This window comes from Synchiropus splendidus, chromosome 7 (assembly GCF_027744825.2).
Source record: "Synchiropus splendidus isolate RoL2022-P1 chromosome 7, RoL_Sspl_1.0, whole genome shotgun sequence".
NCBI classification, from domain to species: Eukaryota; Metazoa; Chordata; class Actinopteri; order Syngnathiformes; family Callionymidae; genus Synchiropus; species Synchiropus splendidus.
Window position 1 is genome coordinate 13,838,863 of NC_071340.1, and position 10,723 is coordinate 13,849,585.

Sequence of the window (10,723 nt, forward strand, 5' to 3'; positions counted from 1 at the left end):
GTTTGATTTGGCGCAGCAGTTGGTCCCGCTCAACCTTTGCCTTGTTTTCCTGGCTGAGTGCGCTTGTGTAACACTTAAAAGTCCACTTCAAGTCCCTTGTGACTCATTGTTGCACAAACAAGTAGCACCTCTTTCCTCGTCCCACAAGGACTGAGAGGGTGGGGATTTGAAAAAGCACTTCAAAACACGTCTTGTTCAATATGGCTTCATCTGGTGCAAATTGCTGGTGTGCTTGGAGCCATTGTTGAGGGCCAACACTGTTGGAAATCCCTGTCTGTGTAGAAGAAAAAGTGGAGGATGGCGGGGGGGCTGCTCCGGCCCTGCCAGCTGGCTGTTATGTGAGTGGATCAACATGCCCCCGCAGACCGGACTGGAGATGTGTGTGTGATGTGATGTGATGGTGTGTGTGTGTGAGAGCCGGCCCTCTATTTAACAGCTGAGTGAGGGACTCTCCCTGACTTCATTGCTGCTCCCTGCTGGCTACAGTCATGGCTGCACAGCTGGTCATCTCTCTGCTGGCTCTCGCCTCCCTGGCATCTGCGTCTGAGCTGGACTGCAAGGAACTGATCAAGCCTCTGGTGCTGGACGACCACAGTCCTGTAAGTATGACAGCAGTCACTTCATCTGGCCTCCACATAGAATACGCACTACTTCTTCACTGTATGCCTAGGTGCTGTTGATCCGACTTTACAATTTTTACATTTTTTTTTGTAGTATATTATATTGTTGTAAGGTGCTCATAATGCATTTATGACAACACAATACAATACAATACAATACAATGTAATGTAATATAAAATAATGTAATATAGTATCATATCATATCATATCATGTCATATCATATATCATATCATAACGTAACATTACAAAACAATACAATGCAATACAATACAATACAATGTAATGTAATGTAGTATAATATGATGATGATGATATGAATACAATATGATGCAATATCATATCATATAATCTATTATTTCATATAATAACATAACATAACATAACAATGTAATATAAGATATATAACGTAATGTAACGTAACATAACGTAGCGTACCGTACCGTAACGTAACGTAACGTAACGTAACATCATACAATACAATACAATACAATACAATACAATACAATATATGAAGTTGTACTTCAGTGAAAGTTGCACTTCAAATACTAAAGTCTTTTGAAAGCCAGGACGTTACTGGACAGAAAGTTTCTTTCAACCCTCAGATCTATGGGAAGTGGATCATGCACATGGGCACCTACGATCACGAGGGCCTGAGGAGTGACTTGGTGTCCGTCAGCAGTTCCTGGGTGGAGATGTCGGCCTCAGCTGAGACACACGTTCTGTCCGTCTACTGGGCCGACCGAGTGTGAGGACCTCCACAGGGAGTCCCCTGCGAGCGTCGGAGCGAGGCCACTGACTCTGACTCTTTTCTCTCTGGCTGCAGAAATGGAACTTGCATGCATGGGGTCGCCAACGGCACCGTCTCTGACGCCATCACCCACGCCACATGTAAGCTGGAGACTGATCATGTTGTGGAGAACTTGAGGGTTGGAACAGTGAATCCCTTCTCCTCCAGTCACAATCAACGGTCACACTTCCTTCCATGACGGGAAATACTTCGAGACCTGCCCCGACTGCCTCATGTCTGAAGACACCACCATGCTGCCGGACGACACGGCGATGGGCCGATACTTTTACCTTTTCAGTAAGACTCTTGTGCGTTTAGCGCCTGCTTTTCTTCTGAGTCTCACATCTACACATGTTCCAATGTGCAGCACGGACTGGGAAACTAGACGCGGCCCACGTGGAGACCGTCAAGAAGCAGGCCAAGTGTCTGAATTTCGTCAACGATTTCCACTTCATGGGTGAAGGTCAGTCCAGAGTTGAGAGAATCACATCAGCGTCTCAAGGCTGGGAGCTGGGTGTGAGGCATCACTCACTCCTCACGTCCTGTGCTCTTGTTCCAGACCACTGCCCTGACACCAGAGAGCCGGCAGCAGCCACGGAGAAGCCAGCGGTGGTGGAAGACTCCAGCAAACCCCCTGAGTAGACAAACAACTCATATCATGGTCATTTAAAAACAAAGAATCCTAATGTTTAGACCATCTTCTTATGCTGCTTCCTCTGCCATCCTAACAGCGACCTCTAGATAAACACGTCAGATGAAACTCTCTCCCTTTGTGTTTTGTTCCGTTTGTTCATCCACTCACAGACACCTCCATACTGAATCCAACTCACTGCGTGTGGTGTTGCCAAGAACAGGAACAAACAGTAGCTGTTGGGAAACTTTGCGGTCAGACTGCTGCCAGGTATTTGCCACATGGAGCCGAAGCCCCTCGCTCCGACGGCAACCATTATTTCGGGGAAGAAAAGCCAATTCACTCCAGACCGAGCTGAGTCATGGCCTGTCTCGGCCCAGCAGAGCTCCCTCCCTCCAGAAAGGCTTTGGCTTTGTCCTGTGTCCACCCACCGCTGCTTCTCTGATTGTCCGAAAAGGTCCATTCCAAGGAGATTTGGCAGGTCAAGCTGGGAACCTTCTGCTTGAGAGTTGATGAAGAAAAACAGGGTTTAGATCGACCGAAGTGCAAAACGTCTGTATAAATAACAGACTTGTTATTGGAAAAGTTTCAGCTTCCCAGCCACAAAAATGAGGTATCACTTCTGATGCACATTTTGCGTTTTTGGACTACAGACAGACCTCTAGAACATAATCAGGGTAACAAGGGCCTTAACTCTCAGCCCTCCTTCTTGCAGAAGATATGGTTCTCTTCGCTCCTAGGACCACCAACTGTCACTGGAACAGGTGGGGTTCAGACCAGATCCTTGAGGTTCATGGCTACAGTATGGGGGGGAAGGAAATCCCTCCCAGGTGGAGTTTCAGTATCTTCAGATCTTCAAGTGGGAGAAGAAAGTATCCTAAGCATATGGATGCTCTATCAGACTGTGTAGAAAGAGCTGAGCCAAGAGGCAAAGGTTTCTCAGGTTTCTCCTCTCATCTATTGTCCCTGCATCATGCAACAACTGAACCAGAACAGATATTCAGGCAGGATCTGTCGTCCAGCTGAGACTCGGAGTGAAACATCTCTCCCTCAGGATTTAGAGGAACCAGTTGAGAAGCCAAGGTCTGGAGGCCTCCCCCAGTGAGGTGTTTGCAGTGTGTGCACCTGGGAAGAGGCTCCAGGTGAATGATAAATAGTGGATGAAAGTGGAAGACGTGAGTATAGAGTGTACCTTTACAACGTACTGCGGAATAAAGCTCAGTTGTTATAGATGTCGGGTGAAATATGCTGGTGCTTGTGTTGAGATACATAATGCAGTAAATATCAGAGATGCAACATCAGCAGGGCGTCAACGAGAGGTCACTGAGGAGCATTGAAGGGTGTCATGTGAGAGGCACACTTCCAGCAGTGCAGGAACACACACACACACACACACACACACACACACAAGTCCTGTTGCACCAGAAATGGAACAGATCCAGTCAGTTCTATGCTTTAAATCAATCGCTTTTGAACATTCACTTCTGTCATCTATCAAGACACGTCGCAGCTAAGATGATAACAACAACAACAAACGTGGAGGAGAAAATGTTTTTCGCCACACAGTGGCCAGTGTTACCACTACTCTGAATGTACTTGAAATTCTTATAAAAGTGAAATTCTTATACAAATATTTTCAAGACATTAAAAGAGCTTTAGTGTAAATAAGGTGATATAAAAACTTGAATATAGACACCATCCTGATTTATTGTGCTTTTGTCAAACTGATGCAAAATAAACAACATTTTGTTGTTTAAATGTATCCATGGGTCCATCATTTGATTCAGTTATATACCAACTTCATTCAAATTGTGGCTTCTTGTGGCAAATATTCTTATACCATTAAACTGCGATAAATTAATGAAAAAATTCTCTAATTAACTATATGTGTGTGTGTATATATGTGGAGTAAACAATTTGGATTGAAGACACAGACTCAGATATGTTGAGTGAGTCAAGATGAGGAACATGAAACACAAGTAACATTGGGGCTGTAAGGAACAGGGGCTGGAGTTTGAGTTCAGCAGTTTATTGAGCTCACTTCTCATACTAATTCTCAGTATAGAAGGAGTCAAAAATACAAACAGAAACACTCCACTACAAACTAACAAAGGAGGTAGGACAAACTAAGACAATTCCAAAACACAACTTAGCGCGCCAGAGTTGAAAAACCACAAACAAAAAGAGTCGAATGGATTGACAAGCGTCCGTGAGAGTGCAGCAAGTCCAGCAAAGCCAAACAAGTCCACAGGGTTGGGGGGAAGAGGAACCAGGGTCACACTGGAAAAACAAAGGAGATCAGTCAGTCAAACTCACGAAAGCAAAGCACATGGCAAAAATGGTCCAGAGCTGAATCATTCAGGTTGGCGAGACGAACCCGGAGGGTCATACCAGGGAGAACACGCGTGACAAACTGCGTTTAAGTAGTGAGCGGGCATGATTGCGGGATCAGCTGGGGCGGGAAAAAGGCCCCCAATCCTGGGAGAGAGGCAGAGAAAAAGGTGGGAGCAGGAAGCAGTCCAAACCAAATTGAACAGACGGAGGAGGGTTCGTAACAGGGGCTTCCAATACACAATATTTTTGTTTTGTTGCAATTGAAATGTGGTTGTTCCTGAACCAGCGAGACCAACAACAAGTCCAAAACCCTTCTGAGGACAGTCCAAGCACAGGGATGGGGTCATGCTGGGGTCAGACAGGGTCCTCCGAGCCCTCCCCGTCCACTCCCCCTCCTCCTCCTCCTCCTCCTCCTCCTCCTCCTCCTCCTCCTCCTCCTCACTTTATAATCTCAGCAGGGAAAGTGTATCAAAGTTCGGGCGACTCGCTCTCAGACTCCCTGAACACGATGAGCGGCTCACTCGTGCTCCTGCTCGCCCTCGTCGCGCTCGCCGATGCTGCCGCGCCCGACTGTCAGGAGCTGGTGAGAACCTTGGTGTCTGAGGATCCTGCGCAGGTGAGGCCGACCTCTCCTCTGTCTGGAGGCGCTTTGTTTGAAGAGTTGGAGGCTCAACTGTTGAACCTTCAGGGAGAGGGTGCATCTCTTTAGCTGGGAGGCTTTTAGGATGTTAGAGGAAGTGGAACTGTGCTCCAAGATCTTTGCCATTGTACCAACGGATTTCCCGCAGGTTTTTGGGAAGTGGGTGTATGTGTACGGAGCTGGCGCCCCTGAGCCCTACCACAAGGCCCTGGGCTCTATGCAGAGCTCCTGGATCCACCTGTCTCCGACCTCAGACAGCCAGAGGGTGGCGCTGCGCTGGGGAGATCGCTGCTTGTGAGTCCCACCTCTCCAGTTCCCTCAGGCGGCTGTTCATACAAATGTCTCCCACAGTAACCGCTGCATTTTTGGCAACGTCAACGCCTCAGTGTCCAGTGAAGCGGTGACATTCAGAAGTGAGTCGGGACGACTGAAGCATGTAACTGACAAATAACAACTGGTGAATTTCTTTATTGACAGAGAACCTCTCGGATCATAAAGGACGGCTCATCCACACCTGCGACAACTGCCTCCTGTGGACTGACACTTTCCGGAACGGAGACGTCACAGGAAGATACATCCTGCAGTTCAGTGAGTCCTGACTGAGAAGTTTACGCTTTTTTTTTCTAGTTTAAAAACAAACCTTTTTTTGTGTTGTCATCCAGCGCGGAGCGGGAAAATGGAGCCAGAAGATGTGGAAGTGTTTCAGAAACAAGTCGCCTGTCTGAACTTCCCGGAGAACATCCACAGCTTTGATCTGAAAACTGGTCAGTTGTTTTTCAGGCTGAATGTAGACTTTAATGACTGTAAGCAAGTCTCCACGAGGTGGAGTGCGAGGATCCGCCATTTTTACTTTACATTTCCACATGCGCTTTCATAAACAGCGCCTTTATTTCGCCTATTTATTGTTTTGTTTTGTCCATATTACATATGGTAGAGATATTATGGACACGTTGGTGCTTATGTTTTTTTTCTTCTCATAAATCATTTCTCTTTGATCTAATATATTAATGAATTTTGTAAATGTATCGATTTGTCTACATTATTTGCTATTTCTTTATATAAATTGTGTCTTTCAGAGCTCTGCCCTGACGACATGGAAAACGCAAAGTAAGCAAGGGGAAAAAAAGTGAGTCGTCGCTGACGTTGGATATTTTTGGGAACTGTTAACCAAATAAATCACTGTTGAGCAATGAAATTTCTGAAAAAATGTCTAAACTGCTGATGTAATGAGTCTGACACGCACCCGGAGACACTGGTGCTGAGGTGACTGGAAGCGTCTTTACAATTCAAACTAATACATGACAACGATTGTCACAACTTCAGCTCCCAGTTTCTCTTCATGAGAATGTGAATTCCTCTGTATTCAAAACTAAATTGGTCATGATTCAAGTAGATTTGTTATATCAATATATATAGAGAGATTTAGCCACAAAAAAAAAATCAGAAAACATAGATGCTTGACAAAGATCAGAATCATTGTTAGAGCCCCAAATGTAGTATTATGAAAAATCTTTTAATAAAAGATTTATGTGGTGAAAAAACTCCAAAAGGTATATGTGTCAAACTCAAGGCCCCGGGGCCAAAACTGGCCCGCCAGGTCATTGGCCCGCAAACACTTTGAACTACTACAATTTGGGAGGATGATGATACACAGATTCCAGCATCAATCCACAATGGGTCCAGAGGAAATGTGTTTGTTCTTTAAGGAGAAAAGTTGACGCAGTTGCATTACAAACCAAGAGTTACATTGGGACGTGGTCCAAGCATGTTTGTACAAAAAAAAGAAAGTTTCTAGAGATTTATGTCCAGAAATGCTGTTCAGTTACAGTGAATATACACAAGCAAATCCATCACGTTCGAGCAATAAAGACAAAGAATGTCAATGTGTGGTTTTCCCATGAGCACTAGGGTGTCAGAGTTCCTCATGCAGCCAGCTGCTGGTACATTTTCACGAGTCCATTCTGACCCGGGTCTGTTGCTCCAACCATGCTGGTGACCGTCTTCCTGCTGCGAGTGCTGCTGCTGCTCGCTGTGGGTGCCAAGCGCTGGCCCCGCAGCAAAGCCATCACCTGCTTCTGACACTGAGAGGAGCCAAAGTAGTAGAGGAGCGGGTCCAGGCAGCAGGCGACACTGCCCAGGCTCAGAGAGAGGAGGTAGGCCTGGTAGGTCCCGTCACTGGGGCGGCTGGACAGCTGGATGTAGTGGACCAGCAGGATGACGTTCGTGGGAGTGAAGCAGAGCACAAACACCAGCAGCACCATCACAGCCATGACCACCGCTCGCTTCTTACGAGATCGGTTCTGGACGCTGGTGGCTGCCAGGACGCTGATGACACGTAGGTAGCAGGCAGCGGTGAGGACCAGGGGGATGAAGAAGAAGACAAAGGAGTAGATGGGGAAGAAGAACTGGTAGAAGGTCTGCAGCTTGGCTGCATCCTGAACGTCGTGGCATGTGGTGATGTTCAACTCCGGCAGGTACGCGGTCTGCTCTGAGACCAGCAGGGGCGCCGCTCCCACCAGGGCCAGGAGCCACATGGACACGCAGACCAGCGAGGCCGCCTGGGAGCTCCGCCAGCTCAACGACTGGATGGGGTAGGCCACGGCCAGGAGGCGGTCCACGCCGATGCAGGTCATGAGCAGGACGGAGCAGTACATGTTGCAGTAGAAGGAGGCGGTGACCACCCGGCACAGGGCGCCCCCGAAGACCCAGTTGTTGCCTTGATAGTGGTACGCCACCTTGAAAGGAAGCAGCAGGCCAAAGAGCAGGTCGGCGATGGCCAGGTTCAGCATGTAAATCACAGCCGGTTTCTTGGGTCGGATGAGCTGCACGAACATCACCACGGCGACGGCGTTCAGGGGGACGCTGAGGACAAAGACCAGCGTGTAGAGGGTCGGGACAAAGACAGTCGCCAGGCGACTCTGGAGGAAACTCCGGGCTTCGTCAGAGACAAAGAAGAGTTTCTGGCCGTCATGGTGGTGTTTCTTCACTGGCTGCTGAGGCGGGACAGAGCCGGAGCCGCCGTCGTCGATCCAAGACGGGTCCAGGTAGTCAGCCCGGTCACTCTGGTCCTGCACCGGCTGACCCGAGAAGGTTCGCGGGCCAACAGCGGAGCCTTAGGACAGAAACATGCACATCATTACGTATGAAGTTGGGTGAAATCCAATTCTCTGAGGCTGAAGGAATATTGTCAGCGGAGCTGTAGCTGTTGCAGTACATTATGGAACATGCAGCATGTAGGAGGGAATGGTTTTTCACCGGTGGTGAGCAATAGTGGGCATCACTAGAAACATGACTGGAGAGAAAAACACGCTCTTGTTATCTAACTGTCCCGCTGAGGACCCAACAGCGGAAACTCAAAGGAAGCACAGGAAGAGGGAGAAGTATGTTGATGTACTGTGGGAGGGGCTAAAGTTGGGACCTCAAACACTCCATGTTCTAACTGGTTCAAATTACACTTCATAGTACAAGAACTACAGTCACAATTGACACAACATCTATGACAAGAGAAGACACACAGCGATTACAACTGAGTCCCGCTACAGCACTTTCCAAAGTAGAAATACGACAGGAAGGACACACGTTCTTCCCCCATTCTTTCACAGCCAAAGCTAGATCCACGGATGAACAGAAAGAAACTTACCATTCCCATGAGCTGAAGTTGAGCCGATCGAGATCAGCAGCAGCAGCAGCAGCAGCGACACTGAAGAAAGAGCCATCCAGTCTCCTCACAACAGCAGCAACACTGGCTACAGATGTGCGTCAGCGCAGTCGGAGAAGAGACCCAAATGTGACATCATGTTATCAGCAACTACTGTAGCTGCTTCCTGCCTCCCACTCACTGCTCCGGCGACTCCCAAATATAAACAGGAAACTTGTGTCGACGTTTTCCCAAGCTTGTTCCAGATCAGCTCTCACATCAAATATGGGCAACCGACGACGCGCGGCTAGCTAGGCTATCTGCGCTGGTCATCACACCACGCTGATCTGAATCTATTACAACACTATTGCAACAGCAAATACATGTGGCCCAGACAGGTTCTACACTTGACGCGTGAAATGCCTCCACATACCAAGGTTACGGCACCGCATGGACTCAAGAAGAACTAACCGCCATAATGCATCAAATCATTCCCTACAAAAACGCAACAATGTTGTTCATCTACTTCCATTGTCCTTGACCTGCAATGTACGTGACTCCCCAGTAGGGGGCACATTCCTGCTTAGGGTTCTTTAACCTGCTTCTCCTGAGGCTAAAGGAGAACCAAAAAACGAGAAGTAAATACTGGCGCCACGTATTCTCAGAGGAGGCGGTTTTTCTTGGTACTTCCTCCATGACAGCACTTTTCTAGGAAGCGAGTCTCACGTACTCATGGTGCCTTCAAAGTACACGTTTAAATGAGTGTTACAAAATGGCCGCCTCACTGCTTATGAGACTCTGGTGCCAGTTTGTGTGGATCACATGACAACTGTTCAATTTTAGGTTCAATGCGAAACAGACTGTATGACTCATTTCTGCCAGGCCATCCATGACGATGACTAAGCCATGAAGAACGATGCAAAGGGAGAGACGCAAAAAAAAAAAAAAGTGGTGTGGTTTCACTTTTATTTTTGTCATAACTTGACCTTCAATCTACTGCAGTAGTTATCATATATATTCTCTGTGTGGTTGCTCACATTGTTAAAGGTCTCAGTCATTCCAAAGTACAAATCACACAGGCTCTGGGAGACTGGACAAGCCTTGATACCTTTACTGGATACCTTTACTTATACAGTGGTACCTCGGTTTTTGAACATATCGGAGTTCAAACAAAAATTTGGAGATTTTTTTGCTTATGATTTCGAACGAAAATCCAGAACTCGAATGCCCTGAAAAAAGGAGCGCGCGGACCGATCAGCAGACCCACGACGCGCTTTGTTATTGTGTATAATGCAGCCTCTGTATGCAGAATTGTCCCATTAGCTCCATTTACTGACTGTTTCTTCTTCATATTGAGGTGTTAAACCTTTCCTGTCTCCACACTGGACCGTGGTAGAGTGTCACAGGGGAGGTGCTTGCTCTCCACACCTCCGAGGCTGGAGCGCTCACTCCAGGGTTTGACGTTCTGTTGGAGCTGGGACAGGGATGAGGCGAGTCTGGGACAGAGCGTTACTTGGTTTATGACTTTGTCACAGCCAAACTGCACAGAAGCGCACATTCAGAGCTGGACACGCACCGGGCACCTCTTCACTTCTGGAGAGACGTCACTCACTCGGCAACCCCTCCCACATGCAGCGGCCACACACATAGAGGAACAGTGCACCTGCAGCAGACACTCTACATTCACTCCTACAAAAGACTATTTTAAGGCTTGGAACGCATTAGTTCTTTTTCCATTCATCATAATGGGAAAAATCAATTCAGATTTCGAACAAATCGCTTCTCGAACGGCCGTCTGGAACGGATTGTGGTCGAGAACCGAGGTACCACTGTATCTTCTTCGGAGTTTAAATAATATTTTCTGATATTTAGACATGGTTTTATTATATTAATATTATTCAGAATTTTATACAGTTATAAAGTTTTCTCAACTATTTGCATCAAGAGTATTTTTTGACGACACACCTTGAGTCTGTCATGGTACGTGTCGTGGCACAACGGTTGAAAAACACTTATTTAAGCAAAGAAATATTGACTAGTGAGAGTCAAACTATGAACCAACTATAAATAAA

The 10,723-nt window shown here is 47.1% G+C and overlaps 2 protein-coding genes across 2 annotated transcripts; one reads left to right on the forward strand and one right to left on the reverse strand.

Annotated features, from left to right (window-relative positions):
* The first annotated feature begins 429 nt into the window (after nucleotides 1-429).
* LOC128762747 (uncharacterized) lies at nucleotides 430-2,174 on the forward strand. Its single transcript, XM_053871214.1, has 6 exons — nucleotides 430-599; nucleotides 1,225-1,367; nucleotides 1,446-1,510; nucleotides 1,578-1,706; nucleotides 1,777-1,872; nucleotides 1,969-2,174. The coding sequence occupies exons 1-6, from the start codon at nucleotides 489-491 to the stop codon at nucleotides 2,049-2,051; spliced, it is 627 nt and encodes a 208-aa protein (XP_053727189.1). The 5' UTR covers nucleotides 430-488; the 3' UTR covers nucleotides 2,052-2,174.
* Nucleotides 2,175-6,506: 4,332 nt separating this feature from the next.
* f2r (coagulation factor II (thrombin) receptor) lies at nucleotides 6,507-9,175 on the reverse strand. The gene is made up of 2 exons (XM_053870871.1): nucleotides 8,655-9,175; nucleotides 6,507-8,126 (listed from the first exon to the last, which is right to left on the reverse strand). The coding sequence occupies exons 1-2, from the start codon at nucleotides 8,728-8,730 to the stop codon at nucleotides 6,937-6,939; spliced, it is 1,266 nt and encodes a 421-aa protein (XP_053726846.1). The 5' UTR covers nucleotides 8,731-9,175; the 3' UTR covers nucleotides 6,507-6,936.
* Nucleotides 9,176-10,723: the final 1,548 nt, after the last annotated feature.

What these genes read in the sequence shown, in the direction of transcription:
- LOC128762747 (XM_053871214.1), top strand. Translation starts at nt 489, where the DNA reads ATGGCTGCACAGCTGGTCATCTCTCTGCTGGCTCTCGCCTCCCTGGCA. An exon ending in CGCCATCACCCACGCCACAT is followed by an intron (nt 1,511 to 1,577) that starts GTAAGCTGGAGA and finishes CTTCTCCTCCAG; the next exon opens with TCACAATCAACGGTCACACT. An exon ending in CCGATACTTTTACCTTTTCA is followed by an intron (nt 1,707 to 1,776) that starts GTAAGACTCTTG and finishes TCCAATGTGCAG; the next exon opens with CACGGACTGGGAAACTAGAC.
- f2r (XM_053870871.1), bottom strand. Translation starts at nt 8,730, where the DNA reads ATGGCTCTTTCTTCAGTGTCGCTGCTGCTGCTGCTGCTGCTGATCTCG. An exon ending in AACTTCAGCTCATGGGAATG is followed by an intron (nt 8,127 to 8,654) that starts GTAAGTTTCTTT and finishes TTCTGTCCTAAG; the next exon opens with GCTCCGCTGTTGGCCCGCGA.